This window comes from Rhineura floridana, chromosome 4 (genome assembly GCF_030035675.1).
Source record: "Rhineura floridana isolate rRhiFlo1 chromosome 4, rRhiFlo1.hap2, whole genome shotgun sequence".
NCBI classification, from domain to species: domain Eukaryota; kingdom Metazoa; phylum Chordata; class Lepidosauria; order Squamata; family Rhineuridae; genus Rhineura; species Rhineura floridana.
The window spans coordinates 186,922,927-186,947,332 of NC_084483.1; the positions used below are offsets into that span (position 1 = coordinate 186,922,927).

Here is a 24,406-nt window from a genome sequence, read left to right on the forward strand (position 1 = left end):
TAAATACACATCCTCCTTTTCTACCTGCTGCAGATACTTAGTTACACTCAGTGCAGTAAGTGGGGCAGTTGGACCTCTAAGGACTAGGATGGGAGCATCTACAAAACATTTGCAGATATCCCTGCCCCAAATGTTTTATATCAAAATAAAACAAAGGATATCTCCATCTCAGAACTAACAGCCCTATTTCTATTTTCTTTAAAATACGACATGGAAGAGATAAGAAAAGAAATCCTGATTATATTTGAAATTTCTCCAAGTAATTTTTTCCTTGCTTTGCAACTTAAAATTGTTTCTGAGATTTTGAAGAAAAAGACCATCTGCTAACTGCTACAAAACAAGGAAGCACAACTTGTCTGTTTCTTGTATTTCCAAGAACAATCTCCAATTTTAAAGTGATTTACCTATAAAAGGTCTGATTTATTATTGGGATTTGCTGAGAGTTAGAAACAGTTTAAGAAAATATTCAGAGATTTGATAAGCTAGCAGGGGAATTAGCTCATTAAGGGACTGCAATTTCTGCAGAGCCATACAAGTTTACAGGCTTGGGCTGTGCTTCTTAAACTACTTAGTGCAATGCTAATGAATCTCAACAGATCTTCTGCTAGAGTCAATAGATTTAGAGGGTCAGCTGATTTGTTAATTTAACTTTTTCCTTTTTAAATGTTCTGTTTAGAAAAATGTTGACTGGCATCGTTATGCAAAGGAGACTACTTTGCATGACTGTTGCAATATTTTATTTCCCCCATTTCCATTTTAAAAGAGAAATATCTCTAAGATCTCATAGGAGAATTAGCTCTGGGTCTATTAATAATTCAGTAACTGTGCAAGCTTTTCCTTTAACCTGTATTTGCTGGACAACTCAATGCTGCATTCATAACTGCTTATGGTAAAGGTAACAATACTGCACCAGATAGTATCCACTTTGCAGTACAAACTGTTTCATTAACATTTTAAAGCACTACAACTATGAAGAACTGCTGGTATGTAGATATGAAATACAAGGCCCAACATGATTCACTGTAACTCTGTCCAAGTCCTTTTTACTGTCAAAAGCCTCTGAATCCTGACTCATAAAAGAGGGAAACAAAGGATACATTCTACAGAGCTATTGCATGAATTAGGGGCTATGTTATGTTTTGTACCACTTTGATAAACAGTATTGTATATTGTTGTGGAGCGATGTGGAGCATAAGCAGGCTTGTCTGTTATTGAGAGCACCATTACAACCCATGATCTAAAGAGTAAGATTGGCATACATGGTGGTGAATGGCAGGTAAATAATTTCAGATGGGTTCCCCTCCTTTTTTAAATAGTGAGAAAAGCCAGATCTTATGAAAACAAGAGTCTGGAAAAGAGGAAGGCACGTCTTGAACCAAAAAAATCCTTTGGTTTGTGGCTCAAGGGGATTGAAAAGTGGAAAAGATAAAATCAGACAGAACTTTACCTGCACAAAAAGAGATCCAGTTAAATGTGTAAGGTGTACGCATTTACATGTAGCTCCATGTATTTACAGGGGGGAAAACACAATCTTTGATTTCAAATGGCAGTGGGGGTAGGGAGAATAAGAGCGGTGACATTATACAGACACTTAATGTTAAGTGCATTTTATGAAAAGATGGATTTTTTTTATAAAAAAGAGAATGAAATGTAAAAAAATGCATGCAAAATGCACCTTGAAGAGATCGCCCCCCCCCTCAAAAACATCCTTGTATCTAAATTAAAAACACCTCTCCTTCCCTCCTTCAGGCTGAAGGTGACTCCCCCCCAATACAATGTTACATACATTTTCTTTCTTTTGTTAAATCCCCGTAGGCACATTTAAGACATCATCATTATTATTATTATTATTACCACCATCATCATCTCACATTATAACGCCATTCTTAGTTATCATCACCGTTAATTATCACCATTGAGAAGCGGAGAGAAAGAAAAAGAGAGAAGAACGTTACTCGACCTTTCGTCCCCTGCATGTTGCCTGTCAGAGTCGGGCATGTTTTGGTCAAGAACTGGGTTTGGGGGCTTGGAGAACAGGCTTTCAAAGGCCATTGTGCTGGCTCTGGCTGTGTGTGCAGGGAGGAGGAGGAGGAGGAAGGCAGGACACTGCTGCCCGTGGTGGGGCGTTGGGAGAGGAGAGAGGAGGGAGGAGACGAAGGAGGCGCGCACACACACACACCATGCATACACACACCGCAGTAGCAGCGGTAACGGCCCTGCGTCGGCCAAAGGAGGACGCTAGGAGGGTCCCCCCTCCGTGAAGCGGCGGACGAAGGTTTCCCTCACGGTTTCACTGATAAGAAGGGAACACATACACGCACAGAGGGGCACTTTTGACGGTCGCCCCAGGCAAAAGAAGCCGAGGATGAAGAGCTCCTCGCCACAAATAAAGAAGGGCAGACGAAGGCGCCTTCGGAGGAGGAAAAGGAGGAGTCCCGGCTTTTTCGGGGGGGGGGTACAACAGTCAATACACACGCACCACAGGAGGAAACACACAACGGGGTGGGTCAGCCGGTCGGTGGGGAAGCGGTTGGCCGGAGGGGGAGAGAGAGAGAGAGAGAGGACGGCTTGCCCTGGTTATGTCTTCCTTACAAACATGGCGCCCGGTCGCTTGCCACAGAAAAAGAGGGGAGTATGAGAGAGAAAGAGAAATGGCGCGCGCGGAGTGGGATGGTTAGGGGAGGGACACGCTCACAAAATGGCGGCGGGCTGGCGCCGCTCACGGCCCTGAGGAGAGAAGGGGGGAGGGGTAACAACCGCGAATTCCTCTCTGGCGCCTCCCGGGTCGCCGTGATAGAGGCAGGGCTTGGTGGCGAGCTCTTTTCTACGCTTCGCAGTCGTCTTCGTCGTTGTCATCAACGCCCAGCTTTGGGCTTCCCCTCACCCCATTGGCTCGCGGTGCGAGGGGAGTAGCCGTTCATTGGACCGGCTTGCTGCCTGTCGGGGTACGCTGGAAATACAGTACAGACCTTGCGCGCGTTGCGCAATCACCATTATTTATTTATTTACGGTGTCGTGCGTGGTATATGTTGTCGCCGTCTCCTCTTTGTTGTCCCGGATGGAGCAGAAGGCCGCGCGTGTTTGTGTGAGAGCCCGCGACAGTGAGAGAGTGCATTCCTCTACTATATTATGTCTGTTAGTGTTATGTACACCGTTTAGAGGAATTTGTGATTAAGCGGCTTATAAATTTCTCTAAATAAAATGAATAAAACACAAGTAAGCCTCACTGATTTCCTTGGGACTTACCCGCCTAAAACACTCAGTATAGTGAAAATGAAATGAAATTGACTGCCTTCAAGTCGATCCCGACTTATGGCCACCCTATGGTTTTCATCGTAAGCGGCATTCAGAGGTTTACCATTGCCTTCCTCTGAGGCTGAGAGGCAATGACTTGGCCCAAGGTCACCCAGTGAGCTTCATGGCTGTGCGGGGATTCGAACGCTGGTCTCCCAGGCAGTAGTCTAACTAGTACTGGACCATTATTAGCCTTCATTACCACCAACAAATAGTGGCCAAATAGCTCAGGTCTGCAACAATGAAACTGAGGCCAAGTGGGTCTCTTCTTGAAGAAAGAAGAGTTGTGAGGGGGGCTCCTCATTGTCTACATTAAAAGCAAAACCATTATTCAGATTATCACATTGATTTATACAGTGCAAGGTGTGTTCGTGGGGTGCAGTGGTAACTGGTGCCCATCAACACTGGTGGGGCAGAATGCAGGTTGCCCTAAAGGTAGGCAGAACCCAAGCTTATGAGGGTCAGATTCTCTCTACTCATTCTCAGCTAATACTCTCAATTAGTTCTATGTTTGTCCCCATCCTCCTCCCTGTGGATTTCTGCAAGGGCAACACAGAGAGTAAGGAAGAGAAAGGTGGCCAGTAGTGCTGCCACCCACTGGACTGGTTGTAAGTAAGTAGGCTGAGAGTTGGGGGGCTGGGTGAGGACAGACTGAGGCTGGTGGGGCTGTGCCCCACTTACCCTAATGGGCAAGCCTTCACTGGTGTGGTGTCTGGGACAGAAAATCCAAAGTTTGCTCCCTCAAGCTGAGGAGGGACCAGCTATGCAAGTGTTGATCAGGCCAGCAAAGGAAGGGGGTTATTGCCTCCCCTCCCTGCTTACCAAATGATTGATCTGGTGGCAGGCAGGGGAACTGATTTGTATCCCCATCAGAGTGCTGAGCTGAGTGGTTTAAACCAGTGGTTCCCAAACTTTTCCACCCAGAGACCATTTGAAAATTGCTGAGGGTCTCCACTTCATGATTTTTCTGCCTACTGTAGCAATTGTAATGTTTTGTACCAGATCCTGTATAATTTTTAATTCTGTTTTTACAGACAAGCTGCAGACCACCTGGATGGAGCTCACAGACCACTGGTGGTCCATGGACCATAGTCTGGGAACCTCTGGTTTAAACTTCTCAGCGCACCCCAGTACAGTGTTTATTCCCACGCACACCCTTTTTTCACCACTGCCCAAATGGGTGGTGTTATCTGGGGTAGAAAAAATTGTTAGGGTGGGGGTCAGATCAGGTCTCAGTGCTAGGGATAAGCCATCCCTGGTTTTGAGCATTACCATGTAATGAAGCTTAAAAGTAGATTTGAACCTCTGTCCCGCTAAATGTTAATGGGAGTAAAATCAAGGGAAGTGAATCACTCTCTGTTAAGACATATCAGGCTTGCTGTCCAAGCAATTGTTGGTATACACAGTACATTATATGACAGAGAAATAGTCACAGTTACTTGTGAACAGAGGAAATGACTCATTGTCTTACAGGGATGCTGCTTTATTTCAAAAACAGCTCATTGCATGTATGAAATAAATATGACTTTAACATTTTAATGCACATGCTTTACCTGTAGATATCTTAGCCCTTAGGTATACAGAATGAAATCATGAAGGTGAACCATTAGAAATCAAAAATAACTCCCTTCACATAAGCCAGACTTTGGGTTCATCCAAACGGAGCGGGATAATCCATGTTTTCCATATCCGGTTTGTCATCTGACAGTCCTCATTTTGCCTGTTTGTTCGCTTTTTCTCGATTTAAAAAAATGCTTTTTTTGCGCCCACATGCACAGCGGCAGAACTCATACTTCTTCTCACTTTTTCCCAGCTCCGCCCATAACACTCCCCCCTATCAGCCAATTGGTCCACAAAATACGATGTGTGCTCCTCTCCCCCTTTGCAACGAAGCACAACAAGAGCGCAAAAGTATGAATTTCCTGTGGCTGTAATGAGAGTTCCTTGCTGCTTGCCACTCTGGAGCAGGGCCGGCGGGGGTGTGTGTGTCTCCAGGTGCTTATATGCCAATAATTACTGTATATTCTTTTTTGCTTGTATTTGCGATATTACGCAAAAACGAATGTATGTGTTTTTGCCTTTATGCATAGTAAACATTCTGTAGATACACATGGCTGGCAATTCTACCTATTTCTCCAGAACTGCGTGTTATGTCTAGGAAGGTAGACCACCAGTCTCTATGGTTGTTCGTGCCCGAGACGCTGTAGCAAAAAACGTTTGAACGTAAGAGCGCAAAAGTTTGAAGTTCCTGTTGATTTGGTAATAGTGGCTGTAATGGAGTTCACCGAGTTTTTGGCTCTTTTACAGCTCCACTTACAGCTACTACATTTCTGCCTGGTGCAGTTGAGGGCAGCCGGAGCACAACGGGCGCCTGGACAGGGTCCTGTGCCACCCCAGAGCCCAGGAACAGCAGGAGCCCGAGCAGTGCCCGAGCCATGCCGAGAAGGAGCTTCTCGGCTCCTGCGGGGTGGTGGTGGAGGAGGCTACTTCACAGCAGCTGCACTGGGGAAGGTTTGGGATAGGAAGCGCCGTGATGTAGCAAGCTCAGCGCGGCAGGAAGTGGCGGTGGCTACATTTCCCCCCTTCTGGCAACACTGTTAACAAGCTAGGGCTTGGGGGAGGGGGATCTCTGCCTCCCCCCTCGCACCCCCTCCCACCCAGCCCCCAAAAGCCTTTCCTAGCTAAGGAACCCAGCGCGGCTGCTGGATCCCTCAATCCTTGGGGGCTGCTGGTGGTGGTGCCTAGTCCAGGGCCTCCCCTCCCCCCTTTTGCACACACACACGCGCGTTGGACACATCCTTTCCCCTTTCTCTGCTTTGAAGTGTTCCCTCTGATAAAAGAGACCTGCAAACCACTTATTTATTTATTTTATTTATTATTTCGATTTATATACTGCACTTAGCAAAAGTAGCTCTCAGGGCGGTGAACAAACAAAGTAAAATACAATATATCATAATAAAAGACCACAAAAACATATACAAACAAACAACAAAAAACACGACAAAAACGAAATACAGCACAAATTAAAGAAAATACAGATTAAAAGATTAGAAAGGTTAAGAAAATTAAAAGATTAAAATGCCTGGGAGCATAAAAAGGTCTTTACCGGGCGCCGAAAAGATAGGAGTGTAGGCGCCAGGCGTACCTTTTCGGGGAGGCTGTTCCACAACTCAGGGGCCACCACAGAAAAGGCCCTAGATCTGGTGACCACCCTCCGGGCTTCCTGATGGGTTGGTACCCGGAGGAGGGCCTTAGATTCTGAACGAAGTGAACGGGTAGGTTCGTAGCGAGAGAGGCGTTCCACAAGGTATTGAGGTCCCACGCCGTGTAAGGCTTTATAGGTCAAAACCAGCACCTTGAATCTCGCCCAGAAGCAAATAGGAAGCCAGTGCAGTCGCGCCAGAATAGGTGTTATATGCGAAGACCGACTGGTCCTCGTCAATAGTCTGGCAGCTGTGTTCTGCACCAGCTGAAGCTTCCGAACTGTCTTCAAGGGCAGCCCTACGTAGAGCGCATTACAGTAATCTAATCTTGAAGTTACCAGAGCATGAACAACGGAGGCGAGATCGTCCCTGTCCAGATAGGGGCGTAGTTGGGCTACCAGACGAAGATGGTAAAATGCATTCCGTGCCACTGAGGCCACTTGGGCCTCGAGAGACAAGGAAGAGTCAAAAAGAACCCCCAAACTACGAACCTGTTCCTTCAAGGGGAGTGTAACCCCATCTAGAACAGGGTGAACATCCACCATCTGGATTCCACTTATTTCTCATGGAACTGCAAAAAAGTAAGGACGTGTCATGTTAATGGGGAGCACCCCCCTTCTAACAGAACCAATTTGTAATGGGGACCCTCCAAAACTCTGGAAAGGGAGGGGACACGGAGGAGGAGGGGAAAGAGGTGATTGCTGCAGCCGCTCCCGCCTCTGCCCTTGCCTTGTGCCCTCTCGCTGGCTTGTAAATTCAAATTTCGCTCTCTTGCATCCAAGCACAAAGGTCCAAGCGCGAGCAATAGGTTCCGGAGGGAAGGATCACCCCCAGGCCTGGCAGAAACGGCAGCAGTGGGAGGAGAGGGAAGTGTGTGTGTGTGTGTGTGTGTGTGTGTGCGCGCAAAAGGGAGAAGGGGAGGCCCTGGACTAGGCACCGCCACCAGCAGCCCCCAAGAATCAAGGGATCCAGCAGCCTCACGGGGTTCCTTAGCTAGGAAAGGCTGCTGGGGGCTGGGTGGGAGGGGGTGCAAAGGGGTGAGGCAGAGATCCCCCTCCCCCAAGCCCTAGCTTGTTAACAATGTTGCCAGAAGGGGGGGAAATATAGCCACCGCCACCTCTCGCTGCACTTAGCTTGCTACATCGCAGCGCTTCCTATCCCAAACCTTCAGTGCACTGCAGTACCTACTTGTGCGCAAATCCGTAAATGCGCATTTCCATATCTGGGAAGTACATGGCTCTGATTGGTTGTTTCCCAGGCTTTTCCAAGCACATTCGCGCACATGCGCACAAGTGAAAATCCATTATTGGATGGTAATGACAGAAGGGGTACTGGGACACGCCCAAGGTCCACCCATGGACCACCTACATCTCTATAAACTGTGGTATTGCATCCGAGCCCCTAATGTTGCAGTGGATGATTACCGGTTTAAAAAAGCAAATCGCATTTTTCACGGTAATGCCAAAGCGGATTTAACTGCGCGAAAATGTGCAAAAGTGCATGTGATGTTCCTATATTAATGTATATATGGTAAGTGTTGGTTGTTTAGAAGATACATGGTAAGTGGAGTGAAAGAGGGGGAGTGAATGGGCAGTAGAATGCGAGATGATTGGCTGAGTGTTTAAAATGGCTGAATATATAAAAGGAAGAGTGAGAGTGGAATCTGGGGGGGAGAAGAGAACTGAGTGGGTTGCTTGGTGGGGTTTAGAGAGTTGTTTACCAGGAGGGAGGTGGAGTTCGGATTAGTATTGAGTAAAACCATATGCTTATGTGCCTTAAGAAGAAATCTTGTTAATCTTGTTAGCTTTGTTATCTGTAATAAATACTTAATTTGGTTTACCAAAGGCCTGATCCTTGGCTGGGGTTTCACAGACCAGAAGGGAGGGTAAGGTAATGACCAAGGCTGAAGGGGAACTGTAACAAATGGTGGCAGCGGTGAAGAGAATAACAATACCAGTATTCAGAGTCTCTGGGAATACTAGTATTGGGACGTTACTGGTGGTTGCCTAGCAGGGGGATCTGTTGAGATCTGTGCTAGAGCGGGGAGACAAAGGAGACTAAGCGTGGTGACAAAGGAGACTACGTCACAGGTGTTGGCTGTAGCAGTGAGATACGAATACTAGACAATCCCTAATAGTTGTGTGGCAAACAGAAATAACAAAACAAGATTACTTGTGAGAGTGACTGGCAAAGAGTGTGTGGCAAAGAGTGAGTGAACTCAAACACCATGGCTGAATACATAAAAATGAAAAGAGAGGAGCTGGTGGAGAAGTGCATAACATTCAATTTACCTCACGAGGGTAAAGGGGTAGATGAATTGAGGGTAGCACTTATAGGATTTGCAACTGCCCAGCAAAAACAACCTGTCAGGGAAGAGACCCCAGAAGGATATTTAAGCAATCCCGCTTATATAGAGAGAGAAGTTAAGATGGGAGACTGAGGGAAAAGACAAGCAGAGGGAGTTGGAAGCTGAGAGATTGAGGGTGGAAACTGAGAGAATGAGGATGGAGGCTGAGGAAAAAGACAAACAGCGGGTCTTTGAGGCTGAGGAAAAAGACAAACAGAGGGAGTTGGAAACTGAGAAGTTGAGAATGGGGTTTGAGGAGAGGGAGAAGCAACGAGCAGTGGATGCCGAATTACAAGTAGAAAAGTTAAAATTTGAAAGAGAGAAGTTTCATTCTGATGAAACAAGAAAGGACAGAGATGAAGCAAAAATAAAAATTACTCCAAAGGACTTTGCTGTCTATGAGCCTGGTCAAGATCCTCAAATTTACCTCAGCACCTTTGAAAAAGCAGCTCAGTTGTGGGGGCTACCTGAAGATAAATACATGCAGTATTTATCAAACCTGATTAAAGGGGAATTGGCTGAGGTATACCAATATTTCCCCTCAGATAGGCCCGTCACCTATGCTGAATTCAAAGAAGCAGTGTTTAAAAGATTCAGACTGGGGCCTGATTATTTTAGAAAGCTTTTCAGAAACTGCCAGATACAGACAGGGAGGTCTTTCGTGGAGCTGGGGGCAAAACTGATGGACATATTTGGGAAATGGCTGACAAGTGCAAAAGCTCAGTCTGTGGAGGAGGTGAAAAACCTCATGATATTGGATCAATTATACCATCAGTTACCACCAGAAATAAGGCTCCTGGTCAAAGACCGTTCCCCTACATCGGTGCAGGAGGCCGCAGAGATGGCGGATCACTTTGCCTCCAACAGAACTGGCTGGGTGGGGAAAACATCAAGAGATTTTAAACCCAGACCATATAACGCTGGCAGAAGGGATGTGGTACCACAGAGAGTGAGTCCTCCAGTAAAATCTGAAGGGCACAGGACACCCCAGAGTGGATCTGTGTACCCTAAAAGTGAGGAGAAATTATGCTACAAATGTGGTAGACCGGGGCACCTACGTTTTCAATGTGAGGTTGCCAAACCCATTAGTAATCCTGCTCAGACAAGGACAGTGAAAACAGAGCCCAAGGCTTTAGAAACAGCGAAAAAGGTTCAGTTCTGCCAGATAAACTGGACAGAAGTAACAGACCTTGATTCAAGTCTGAGAGAGGAAGTGAGTGTACAAGGGGCAAATTATTGGGCATTGCTTGATACTGGTGCCGCTCAGACATTACTGAGGCCAGATTTAATAAAATCTGAGGTAATATTACCTCAGGAAACTGTGACTATCCAAGGAGCGAGGGGTCAACCAGAAACTTTGCCTGTGGCCCTGGTGGAAATGACTTGGAGAGGCCGAGAGGGCTGATATAAAGTAGGCATTAATGCCCAGCAACAAGAACCAGTAATACTGGGAAGAGATGTAATGGGCGCCCAAGGAAAGATCTATGTAGTGACCAGACAGCAAATTGGCAGAGAAAAAGAAGCCATATTAAGGGGGGCTGAAACAAACAGGGTGGAATCTGTTAACCAGCCTCAGGTCACCATAGCAACCACTAGCAGGCCTGCTGAAGGAGACAAACTGTATCAAGTGGTCTCTGATAATGATGAGGCAGATCAATTCAGGGAAGAGCTGCAAAAAAGATATAAGTTTGAAGCAGATAAAGGAACAAGCTCTGACCCAACAGATTCCTTTCACTGACAAACTGAGGAATCAAGTTGTGTGTGAGAATGGGATTTTATATAGACTGTGGATGCCTGCTGAGAGAAAGGATGAATGTGAACCAGTGAAGCAATTGATAGTACCTAGCAAATACAGAACCAGATTGCTAGAGGTAGCCCACGATGTCCCATGTGCAGGACATCTGGGAATAAAAAAGACCAAGAGGAGATTGGCTGCACACTATTATTGGCCAAACATCTCCAAAGATGTAAAACAACATTGTCTATCTTGTGGAATATGCCAAAAGGTGGGAAAAAGTGGAGTAAAGACTAAGGCACCCTTAAAGCTCCTTCCTATAATTGGACAACCCTTTAATAGAGTGGGGATAGATTTGGTGGGCCCTTTTTCCAAACCCACAAGGCATGGCAAGAAATATCTATTGGTGGTGGTGGATTTTGCCACCAGGTACCTAGACGCAGAAGCACTAAGATCCGTGGAAGCCCCTGTAGTGGCAGAGGCTTTATTAAAAATCTTTATGAGGCTGGGTTTCCCTCATGAAGTGCTGACGGATCAAGGCAGTGTATTCATGGGAGAAGTGATGCAATGTATGTGGAAATGTTGTGGTCTAAAACATCTAAAGACCACTACTTACCATCCCGCCACTAATGGGCTAACTGAGAGATTCAATGGCGTTTAGAAGGGCATGATCAGAAGCTATGTTCAAGATCACCCACAAGACTGGGATGAACGTTTGGGATGCTTCTTATTTGCATACAGAGAAGTCTCTCAGGAGTCAACAGGCTTCTCACCCTTTGAACTCATGTTCACTAGAAAAGTGAGGTGACCTTTGGAATTATTAAAAAATTCATGGGAAGGAACCCTGGGAGAGTACAAAACATCTGTAGTAGATTTTGTATTGGAATTCCGCAATAAATTAACATCAATGATGGAGGTGGTGGAAAAGAATTTGAGTCAAGCACAGGAGAAGCAATGTTACTGGTATGACAGAACAGCCAGGGAACGTGTGTATGATGTGGGAGATATGGTTATGGCGTTCATACCCAGGAAACATGACAAATTACAGGCTAACTGGGAAGGACCATATACCATCAGAGAAAGGCTTGACACAGTGACGTATGTAATTACCACAGACCAATTAAACAAAAACAAAGTGGTTCATGTAAATATGTTAAAGCCTTACCATACCAGGGATGCACAGGTGTTGCAAGTTACCTTATTCCCTGAGGGAAGTGGGCCTGAACTTCCAGATTTGGTACAGGAAAGCAAAGACAAAGGAGGGGTAGATCAAGTGGAACGGTCAGAGGAGATAGAGGAGGAAGTAAAAGAAGAGATTCTGAGAGTTTTGAAAACCTATAGGAATCTCTTTAGCAACAAACCTGGCCGAACCAGTATAGTTATACATTCCATTGATACTGGAGATCATGCCCCAATCAGATCTGTTCCGTACCGTGTGAATGGGAAAGTTTTGAATGAGATCAAAAAGGAGGTGGAAGATATGCTGGAATTAGGAGTGATCAGGGAATCCATCAGTCCCTGGGCCTCAAGTATTGTCCTGGTTCCAAAAAAAGATGGAACGACCAGGTTTTGCATTGATTATCGGCTAATCAATAAAATTACTGTCCCAGATGCGTATCCTATGCCTAGGGTAGACGCAATGTTAGAGTTATTGGGGGCAGCAACCATTATCTCTACACTAGATCTCTGTAAAGGATTTTGGCAAATGGAACTAGACGAACAATCCAGAGCCAAAACTGCCTTCAGTACACCAGATGGGTTATATGAGTTTGTGACCTTACCCATGGGACTAAGGAACTCACCAAGTTCATTTCAGAGGCTAATCAATACTGTGTTGCGAGGCATGTCAGATTTTGCAGTGGCCTATATCGATGACGTGGCCATTTTTAGCAAGTCGGTGCCTGAGCATGTCCAACACCTGACAACAGTATTGGAGGCCTTAAGAAAAGCAGGCCTCACAATAAAAGCTAAGAAATGCCAGTTTGGACTAAAGGAAGTAATCTATTTAGGACATAAGGTGGGGAGTGGGAAAATCACCCCCTTATGGAGCAAGGTGGAGGCAATACAAGCGTGGCCGATCCCCTTAACCAAAAAACAAGTAAGGGCATTTCTGGGTGTGGCTGGATTTTATAGGAAGTTTGTGAGAAATTTTGGGGAAATAGCAACCCCCTTGGATGAATTAACAAAGAAGAAGTGTTCTGAGCGTGTGGTATGGATGGATGAATGTCAGAAGGCTTTTGATCTACTGAAGCAAGCCTTGTGCCAAGGACCCATATTAATAGCACCAGACTATGAGAAACCATTCATCGTGGCTACAGATGCGTCGGACCTGGCGCTGGGAGTCGTCTTGCTGCAGGAGAGAGAAGGCACCAGACATCCAGTGGCGTACCTGAGTCGCAAGCTGACGCCGAGGGAGAAAAACTATTCGTCGGTCCAGAAGGAGTGCCTAGCGGTCGTGTGGGGACTGAACAAGTTGCGCCCATACGTGTGGGGACGAAGATTCACAGTGACTACGGATCATCAGGCCTTGTTATGGTTGCAGACTATGAAAAACTATAACACTATGCTGCAGAGGTGGTCCTGGGCCCTACAGGACTATCAAGTGGACTTCCAGTTCATAAAAGGCAAGGACAATGTACTGGCCGATGGACTTTCCAGGCAAGTGGCTGGGACTGCAGTGACGTGACCAGACAGAGGAACAAAGAAAGACATTTTCCCCATAGAGACTTTTATTTGTTAACGCGACGTATAAATCCTGGAACAGGAATAATACTCTGCTGTTGTTTAAGGGGGGGGGGAATGTGATGTTCCTATATTAATGTATATATGGTAAGTGTTGGTTGTTTAGAAGATACATGGTAAGTGAAGTGAAAGGGGGAGTGAATGGGCAGTAGAATGCAAGATGATTGGCTGAGTGTTTAAAATGGCTGAATGTATAAAAGGAAGAGTGAGAGTTGAATCTGGGGGGGAGAAGAGAACTGAGTGGGTTGCTTGGTGGGGTTTAGAGAGTTGTTTACCAGGAGGGAGGTGGAGTTCGGATTAGTATTGAGTAAAACCATATGCTTATGTGCCTTAAGAAGAAATCTTGTTAATCTTGTTAGCTTTGTTATCTGTAATAAATACTTAATTTGGTTTACCAAAGGCCTGATCCTTGGCTGGGGTTTCACAGACCAGAAGGGAGGGTAAGGTAATGACCAAGGCTGAAGGGGAACTGTAACAAATGGTGGCAGCGGTGAAGAGAATAACAATACCAGTATTCAGAGTCTCTGGGAATACTAGTATTGGGACGTTACTGGTGGTTGCCTAGCAGGGGGATCTGTTGAGATCTGTGCTAGAGCGGGGAGAGAAACCATAAGAGAGAGCGGTCCGGACTGGTGGAGTCCCTGGTGGTGCCTAGTGACAGGCAGTAACCACGAGCAGGTTAGAGGGAGAGCCAGGGAAGGACGCATCACAGTGCACGGCGTCATATGGACGACCAAAAAATGAATACACAAAGCGATCATGTCACACATTATACAATCGTCTGGATGAGCCCTTTGGCCCTCCTTCCCATGTGAGGCTACTTTAGATAATGGGTTACATTATCCAATGTAGTTCTAAGTTAAAAAGAGCACTGAACTGGTTCCACTAGTAGTCGTTGTGATGCCCCTGTATTTTTATGACTGTAGATATGGTAAGTGCAGGTTTATTAAAGTATATATGGTAAGTGGATTGAGTTAGAGGGGGGAGTACATGGGTTAGAATGCTGGAGAATGCTGTATGATGATTGGCTGAGCGTTTGAGTGGCTGAAGGTATAAATGAGAAGATGACAGTTGGTTCAGGGTTCTGTTTGGTGCAGGAGTTGTTGGCGGTTGATTGTAGAGTGTGGATTGGAGTTGGTTGTGGGTTGGATTATATTTGGCTGGTATTTAGACAGAATATATAGGACTGGAAACATATATGCAACCATACGCTTGTTGAACATTCCTAAAGTAATCTTGTTATTTCCTGGTGTTATCAAATAAATACTTTTATTGGTTTACCAAAAGCCTGATCCTTGGCTGGGGATACACAGACCAGAAGAGGGGGCAGGGTAATTACCAAGGCTTGGAGGGAAACAGTATCAAATAAATGGTGGCAGCGGTGAAGGGAGATATTGTAACATCGTCAAGTATCCAGAGCAACCCAGGATTGTATGCTTTATAGACAAAGATACAGGGGGGTGGTAGACAGCAAGGGCACCCAGACACAAAGTAACAAGCCATAGGGAGACTAAGGTGAAGTCTCTATCAGTATTGTTTGCAGGGAGTGACTGGTGGTGCTGCCTAGCAGTGGGATCTTGTGAGATCTGTGCTAGGGTGAGCTAAAGAAAAATAAAAACTACGTTTCTCCCTGCTGGTAGCCATGGGTGGGAGTATCACAGGTGGTGCCAGGGGAGGAACATTACAGTCGTCTTGTGCAAGAGGTTTCACAAGTGAACAGCGCTGATAGGTCTAGGAGCTGCAGCTGGTGTTCACTGGAGCAGAGTATTGCCACATGTTACCCCGCTGCTGAAAGAATTGCACTGGCTGCCCATTAATAACTGGACCAAGTTCAAGGTTCTGGTTTTGGTGAACAAAGACCTACACAGTTTGGGACCAGGATACTGAAAGAGCATCTTACCCACTTGATCACTGTGCTCTGGATACCATCTTATCAGGAGGTCTGCTCCGCACAACATAGGGAGCAGATCTTTAGTGTTGTGGCACCTATCCTTTGGAATTCCCTTCCCTTCAGTATTAGCCAGGCACCATCTCTGTTATCTTTTCAGCACCAATTGAAGACCTTCAACAAGCCTTTTAAGTGGAGATTTTATTCGTCTGTGTCTGCTGGAATTGCTTAAGATGTTTTTAAAGTTTTTAAAGATGTTTTAACATGTTTTTAAAGATGTTTTGTTTTAATGTGTTAAGTATTTTGTTTTTAGATGTTTTAAAGTGCTTGTAGTGTTTTTGTTTGCTGCCCTGGACTGCTTCTGGGAGGAAAGGCAGGTTATAAATAAATAAATAAATAGTGCACATAGCAGAGGGGAGAGAAGAGAAAAATAAAAAGTAGTTTCACAGCATTTTCACTAATGCAAACTCTTGTGCAATGGTTCCACCAGCCACTTATTGCACTGAATTCTGTGGCACAACATTGATAAATAGACCTCAGCTAGTGTCCTTGCAGTAGCAGACTGACAGGCCTGATACAGACCCAATAAATATTGAATAAGGATTTGGGGGAGGGTGTGAGATTTGAATATTTTTTGAAAACTTAATTCCCTCATTTTTAAATCAATGATTTCATTCGCATGTGATCCCTCAGTCAATGCTGGTAGGAGGCATTAAGAGGGTGATCTTTTCTCCTTCATTTGAGGCTGAATTCAGACATTCATTTTCCTGATCCCAGTCAGCAAATAACTGTTAGGGGAATGGACATGCAAACTTTAGCATATCACTTGTTCAAGACTTTGGAAGCAAAGGCTGTGAGCCAGGAACTCAGCAGAAGGTCACTTAATGAATCATTGTACATAAACATTATGCAAACATATGCAACACTAAGGAGGTTCTGCACATAAACATAAAAATGTATGTAATATGTTTGTTTCACAGTTTTTACTTAGTCACAAATATATTACTGCATGTCACATCATACCTTGGAGCCTGCCTATGACCAGTTAGATTGCCCTTTGGACTGTATTTGTGTCAAGTTCAACTGCCGATAATCCAGAAAGTGATAACCATGGTAGCTTAGCTGAACTTGTGATTGATTCCCATATAAAGTTAAAATTTAACCTGAACTTTTTATTTTTTCAACAACAGAGGCTAAGTATATGTGAGTTAACTTTAACTAAACATCTTGCATTGTTGATATTTATCAATCAATTTCAACATAAATTTATGGGATTTCCTAATAAAGTGATAAAACAACATAACATGCAATCAAATGTATGTCTTTTGACTTTCTTTTAAACTGTTGTCACTCGCAAGGGACCTTGTTAGGAAGCAGGGTAGAAATAAAATTTGCATTGTATATTTATAAAAATATTTGCACACTGCTATTCTTAAAAAAAATCAAAGTGGGTTACAACAGTCATATACATATATACACATACAGTAAAACCATGTAAAAAATTAAAATCAGAACATCTCCCCCCCCCGGGTGCTTCCAGACAGGTATTAATTATGGGATCAGTGTTCCTCATGCAAATAATTTTTTGTAATATCCACACAACATTGTTAGTATCAAAATGCCAGACCATATTTCCCAGCACCACCATTTCATCTGAATTTATCCTTTCCTGTAAACTGTTAAAAAAACCAACCCTGTTGCCAGTGACCAGTTTGACATCTGAATGACCCATTTGTAATATTAAGTCTCTGTCTGGAAGCACCCTAACTCTGAATATAGTACAGGTACTCAGTGAAAGGAGTGGCAAGCAAGCAGTGGCGAGATGTTGGAGGACAGGGCTGTTCGCGGCCCCTAAGCTAGCCTGCCATCTTCACGTGGGGTGGAGGACACTGTCCCATCACCAGAGTTCAAGTAGAGCAGGGATATCCAGTTCTGGTGCCCTCCAGATGTTGGATTATACAGCCTTCATCACCTCTCAGCCAAAGAGCAAGGATGATGGGAGTTGGAGTCCAACAACAGCTTGAGGGCGCCACATTTGCTCCCCTTGAAGTGAAAATTCAACTGCGAGTCTGGACAGTTTCTATACACAGAAGGAAGGTGGGGTGCCATATTGTTATTTGACTCAGGAAGCCAAACCGCTCTTGGGCTGGCCTTGAGCGAGGGACTCAGGCAGAACAATCGCTCCTAGATAAGTTTATCTGAAGTCCGGTCAGTTATCTCTCCTTCCCTTGCTTGTTGTCAGCAGCTCCACCTATATTCTTCCTTGCCACGTCTTATGCCTGGAATTTTTATGAGAACACCTATGTGGTGCCGCTCCTTTCTTTTTCTCCTCTCTCCCTTCCTTCAGAGTCTACCTTGCCTGTGACTCCTTTACCCTAACAATTAGCTGATTGTCGCATCTTCAGAGTGCTACAGAAAATTGCACTTTGAGAGAGGCTTCTGAAGATATCTTCAGAACCCCCCCTCAAAGCACTGCCTTGCCTTGGACATCAGCTGATTGGTGCTGCCTGCAAAAACCATTATGGGTGACCTCACCCTTACCTGCCCCACACCTGATGTCAGTTCACCCCTTAGACGATTTTTTCCTAAGGATTTTTTGTAACCCTATATAGGAAACCCTACATTGTTTCTAATCCTCTAAGGGGTGAACTCCCCAGAACAGCCCGGTGAGGACTTAATAGCCAGGGAATGCTGACTGAAAGGGGGGGGACAGAAAACCAGGTGGGGAGGGGAACAGAATGGAGTGACTGGAAAAGAAGGTCAGAAAAATGATCAAGGCAGAGATAACCATCTCATTGACTGGACAGGTTGTTTCCTGATTCACATTGATAAGCTGCTTTTAAATGTTCCCAGGTAAGGAACTAAGAGCTGTACATAGAAATCAATGGCGAACTTCTAAATTTTAATGTAGCTGGGATTAGGCACAAATGTGTTTCCCCCCCCCCAAAAAAAGCAGAATAAAAGGGGGGGATCCCCTAACAGGACAGAGCATGCTTATTGGGCCCGGAATCCTGACTGGCTCTTGGAGAGAAAATGAAAGGAAAATGGGTGTAGTGAAATACAATGGAATGTCTGGAACCCTGAACAGAAGCACTCCCAACATTTTGTTACAGGACTCCACTTGTATTATTTATTTCCAATTCAGTTATCCAAGTGCTGTCATTTAGGTAGCCAAAATGGGACCTTCCACACACAAGATGAGGGAGATATCAGCAGACTCAGAGTAACCCCAATATGTACAGAAGCACAAACAAAAATGTTAATTATGGGGAGGACTGAGGATGCTCAGTGGGCATGGAATGATTGACTGTTGAGATGGGGAAAAAGCCGTGAAAACCAGGTGGAGGACAGGATATGTAGCTATAAATGGGCAGAGAGAACCATCTCATTGTCTACAGAGATAAATTGCTGGCCCATGCTGAGAAGCTAGTTTTACATGTTCTCCCTGGGGACAGAAGTGAGAGCTGCACATAGAAATCAATGGAGAAATCCAGGATTTTAACAAAGGTGGAATTAGGCACCGGTGTGGACATGCCATCCTCCAATTAAAACAAAAGAAAGCAGCTCATTTGGAAATGAGCATGCTTAGTAGACATGGAATCCTGACTGATTGTTGTGTGCGTGTCATGGGGTAAGAATCACAAAACCGCAGTGGGGTGGGGGTTGAAATAGAGTGGAGCTGTGAAAAGAAGCATTCTACACTGCAACATTTTGTTGCAGGGCCCCACTTGTTCCTTCTATCTCTGATGATCAGGCATGAATGCCAATGATTATGTAGCCAAAACGTCACTACCCATTTACAGGAGGAAGGTATTAGCAGCCCTGTGGAGTGCCGAGGTTTGCAGAAGTACAAAAATAAATAAATCTAGTAATAGAAAAATCCTAACAGAAGGACTTCCTCCCCAATGCAGCCCGATGATGGCTGAGTAAGCTCTGTGACCACAGAAAGACCACACTATGGGTGCTTCCATCCAGACTGTCACCATTTTGTGGTGAGATTCAGTTGCATACTGGCAAATTCAGGCTGCATGGTTAAAGCTAATTTTGCGCAACTTGCTTTCCCAAATGATCAGACTTTTGTGATAAGGAAAGTGACAGGATAATGCAGTGGAAAGTGTGGGAAAACATTTGCTTTGACACAACATTGTCTGTATTCTATGCAAATGAATCAAAGAGAATGCTAGTTAAATAGTAAATATAATCTAATCTCCCTGCAAACACATCAGGATGAATGCTCAATAAGGAGGCTGTTTGGAAGTGCCCTATGTAACTTGGTTGTTACAGGATCCACTAATTGCTCAGATTGGCATGATTGAGGCATATTATATTTTTCCACCAGGTGGCATATATGAGCTGTGGATGACTGTCTTTCCATTCTTGAGAATCTCACGGTGGCCGCAGCCTTTTGAACACAAGCAATATAGCCTATATACACACACAAGTGTGTATGATGAAACTGACATTATCATGCTTTGGACACATAATGAGAAAACCTGCTTCAGTAGAAAAGACAATAATGCAGGGAAAAACAGAAGGGAGTAGAAAAAGAGGAAGGCCAAATAAGAGATGGATTGATTCCTTAAAGGAAGCCACAGACCTGAACTTACGAGATCTGAACAGGGTGGTTCATGACAGATGCTCTTGGAGGTCAGTGACTCATAGGGTCGCCATAAGTCGTAATCGACTTGAAGGCACATAGCAACAACAACAACACACACAAGTATAGGGAGATTTGTGGTTCTCTGACTGATGCTGGAATATAGTTTGTTTTCATAACACAAAAAGCACATGGGCATATATTCGTCAATCTGTTTCTCTCAGTTTCTTGTTTTTTAATCTTAAGTTTATTTCTCCACATTTCCATGTCAGTTTGTAATTTTTTTAAAAAAAGAAAAGTCCTCATGAAAGTTCACCAGCATTTTAATGAGCACTTCTCCTAATAAAGACACCTATGTTTGCAATTTTGCCTAATGTTTGCAATATACATGTTTGCAAAGCAATTTTCCCTAAAGCAATGTAGTTTTGCATGTTATTTTCACTAATACATGCATTCTTACAGACACTTTACCCCAGTATATGCATTTCTGTACACATTACTTGGCTGGAGAGCTGCACTGCAAAATTTGGAGATGTGTGAATTTTGAAAGATGTCTGTATTTCAGTTGTCACGTTATTTTGAAATCTGCAAATTAGGTAGGTTCACATGCAAATGCAAACTGAACCAAAATTCTCCCCCATCTGTAATTGGAGTTCAGAGACCTTGTAGGCCATAGAGTCTGGCCCCGTGTTCAAAGCAACGAAGCTGATGGTAGATGCTAATGATGAAAAGAAAGCTTTCTTTGGAACCTTCTTCTGCATCTGAAGCACTACATTGTTTTCACTATTAAGGTCACCAAGTAAGATGATGTCCACACTGATAAACTCTGAGTCAGGAGGAGATGCTGCCGGGCTAATGTGCATTTGGCTTCTATCAATGATTTGCACCGCACACTTTTAATACATTCAAACTATTTGTAAAAGTTCCATAAAGTTGATCCAAAGTGAGGTTGAGTGTGGTTGGGATGTTAAGTGGGCTGGATCTGGGACAGAAGGCTAAGACATTTCATAATGAAATAGCTCATTCCATTTTTTTATTCACAGCACAAAACCTGGTCTGACCCCAAAGCAGCAAGCAATGTAGCCTGGTAGCACTAATACTCTGGGGCAGCACCAGTAAAAGGGTGTAAAAGTTTGCTTTTTGTTCACTGTGGGAAATCCACATTGGTTTCATGATTTTGCTGAAGGGCAGTGAAGCTTGTGATAAGCTGCAATCACAACCCATTTTCCTGAAAGCAGGCCTGTTAAAATGAATAGCCGTGGAATAAATGTTGTAGATTCCTGTGCATATGTGTCTGCTTATAGAAACAGCACATAGTTCAGAGATAGATATGTATTTGTTTACTCCATTTGCATGGTGCCTGTTCCTCCAAGAAGGTTAAGGTGGTGTACATGGTTCTTCCCCTCTCCATTTTACCCTCACAGCAGCCATGTGAGGGAGGTTAGGCTGAGAGACAGTGACTGGCCCAAGGTCACCCGGTGATTTTTGTGGCTCAGTGGGGATTTGAACTTTGGTCTCCCAGGTCCTTGACAGGCAGTCTAAACACTACACTACACTGGCTGCCAGAACAGGTCTGAGACCCAAGAACAGGACAACTGTTTTCCACTGCCTTACTTAAATGGCACTTTGTTGTTGTTATCACTACTACTGCTGCTATTTACTTTTATATCCTGTCTTGGTATAGTACATTCAAAGTAGCTTATAATAAAAACACACACACAATAATAAAAAAGAAGATATCAATAGAATGGCCATTTAGTGAATGCATCCCCCCAAAACATGAAAATGCCTCACTAAAAAAAAAAGAAAAAAAAGACACATATTTGCATAAAATTTGCATATGCTAAAATTTATATATACATGCAAATTTAGGGATATGTACTATAATAATAATAACAACAACAACAATACCCTTCAACAAATACAGATATGAAGTATATCCCACTATAGCAGAGAAGACTGTGACCACGTGATCTGTGTGCCTGTTCAGCCTGTTGTCCCGATGCTCCATGTTGATGAGCAACTTCAAGGCCTGTCCTGCTCTCACTTCTTATAGCTCCTTATCTTGAAGCTGGACTTGGACGTGACAGCCCTTCAACCAGAGGATGCCTTCACATAGAGAACTATCCTCTGTCAAGTAGAACACATGGTCACTCTAGATATCAGTAAGACCCACATTAATATTAAAGAGATTGATCAAGACAAAAAAAGAAGGAGCATAAAACTTTTAGGATTTTGAAGAAAAGGTTATATGGTTCTGTCTCTTAACATAGAAAAAAATGGCAAAATGGGCATGAGCAATAACCAGTCCCACCTTCCCCCTTTTGTCTAGCGGAATAAGGCAATCAAACCATCTCCAGTAAAGAACAAGGAAAAGATTACTCACAAATGCAGTGATACGGGCACAGTTTAGGAAACCAGAAAAGAAAATGGAGGAATCAAGAGGAGACCACATGGAGCAACCAAGGAAGAAGCAGATAGGGGAGCATAAGAAAAAAAACAGAAAAGGAAGCCATGAAGTTGTTTTGGGGTTGTTGGTTTTTTTAAAATCTGGCTAGAAACAGCATTTCCCCCTTTAATGGTACTAAAGCATGCATAACCCTGCAACCTAGTGGTAGCATGTGAAGTTGCCTATCCCAAACAAAAACAACCAAAGTTTGCTGAAATAAATTGGTCCACTGTCCATATAAAAGCAAACAGCAAAGGGGATAGGTAGACCTCCCTTGGAAGACTCTTATTCCAGATCATGGGTGCCACAGCTGAAAAGGCCCTGTCTCAAGTACCCATCTGCAATAGTTTTCATCATGGGATGACAAAAGCAGAGTTTCAAGAAACAAAGTTGTTGGGCAAGTCATTTGGACTGCTGCTGGCTCATGTAGCTGAGCAGCCGGTTTTCTACAGTAGCTATCCTATATATGCAGGACATGAGGAACACAGTGCAATCCTGTACAGGTCTACTCACAAGTAAGGCCCATGAAACTCAGTAAGAATTACTTCTAAGTAGACATGATCAACATTTATTCATATAGGTAAGCCATGCTCACGGCGGCTTACAGCATCAAAAAATTACATAATTCATTCTAACATTTCTAACAATTAATTTTTACAAAAATAAAACAAAATAGAAATAGTCCAACAATAAACAATGAAAACATCTCAATAAATAGACCAGAAAATTAAGTAATCCCCACATTCATCATAATCATGTTTAAGAAAAAAAAAATACAAAGCCAGCAAAAATGCATCTCTAAAATTAAATCTTGACACCCACCCACCCAAGAACTCCTAAAATAGCTATCCTGAGCAGCAGGTCATTCTGGACAAGTATCGAGATGTAGCCTCACCCCTTCAACAGCTGCTGCTTTTGTAGCTAGAATGAGTCACCCCCCCCCCCACCGGCCAGGTGGAAATGATCCCACAATGCAGGGAGCAGGTTTTGCAGGACTCACACAGGTAAGACACATATAGGAGTGCTGGTCTTTGACCGTAATAAATGATTGATTGATTGATTGATTGATTGATTGACATGTATAGGATTCCAGTGTCACTGCTTAGTCCTAATTCATCAGTGTAATCATTGTACTGACTTTGGGCACTACCTTGAATGCAGACATGCACTGTCCTATTTCCTGAAAGTAAAACGAAATGTAAACTTTTCTGACCATCAACCACTTTGCTCGCAGTGATGATGCTCTATACATCAAAAATAGTACATGGGACGATGTATTTTTGCATGCATGCCCTCAGTGTTTTCATGGCACTCATAATTTGAACCTAGCTTTAGTTCATATAATCATCTAAACTTAGGTTCAAATTACTAGTGCTGTGGAAAAACTGAGGGCAAACATGCAAAATACATCTTTCCTTTAAAACAGTGCATTTGGTCTACCCACTCTAACCTTCAACTACATGAACAACATCCATATTTGGGGGGGTGGGGTGGCACAGTGGTTGATTGCAAAGCCAATTCTGAGCTTTGCTATTCTTATTATTAAACTGTTGCTTCTCAATAATAATCAGATTGTAACGAAATTAATGTCAGGGACAGTAATTGCAGAAGTCTCGTTACTTTGAAGGGCTTATATTTAAACACTTACTAGATCCAAGAAGCAAGAACACATTCCAAAACACTTATTAATCTCACTGCAGACTTCAATGAAACTTTGAAGCATAATATTTTTATTTGTTATGGTTGCTAAGTATGTTGCTAAGTTATACACTCCAAAACCTGGCTCCTATGATGTTTGTGTAATCTGAGAGTGTATACTGTATTGAGGGAATTATTTAGTTGAACTGGCCAAGTTTAGCTATACTTCGAAGCTACGAAAAAGTGTGATTTATTAGTTTCCTATGCGTCTACCATTTTTCCTTGACAACACAAACACATGTAATTATATTTAAACAAATGTTTGTTGGATGGGCTTGCTCTTTACATAGTTTTCTGTTAATTTAGTATTCGTTTTGCACTTGTGAGAGGAAAAAGTTTGACGGGAGTGTACGCTGTTAGAGGTTTATTGCATAAACGTACAAAATACAAAGGAATATTTATTGGGTAACACAGTAAATGTACATGCAGCTTATCAAATCACATCCACACCAT

General features: G+C 43.7%; 1 protein-coding gene across 1 annotated transcript in view; it reads right to left on the reverse strand.

Moving 5' to 3' along the window:
* The window catches only part of ZC3H6 (zinc finger CCCH-type containing 6), a 31,258-nt gene extending 28,407 nt beyond the window's left edge, over positions 1-2,851 (reverse strand). The window contains exon 1 of the mRNA XM_061625524.1: positions 1,961-2,851. Within this exon, the coding sequence (XP_061481508.1) occupies positions 1,961-2,052 (92 nt within the window). The 5' untranslated portion in view covers positions 2,053-2,851. The remainder of the gene's footprint in view (positions 1-1,960) is intronic.
* Between the last annotated feature and the right edge of the window lie 21,555 nt (positions 2,852-24,406).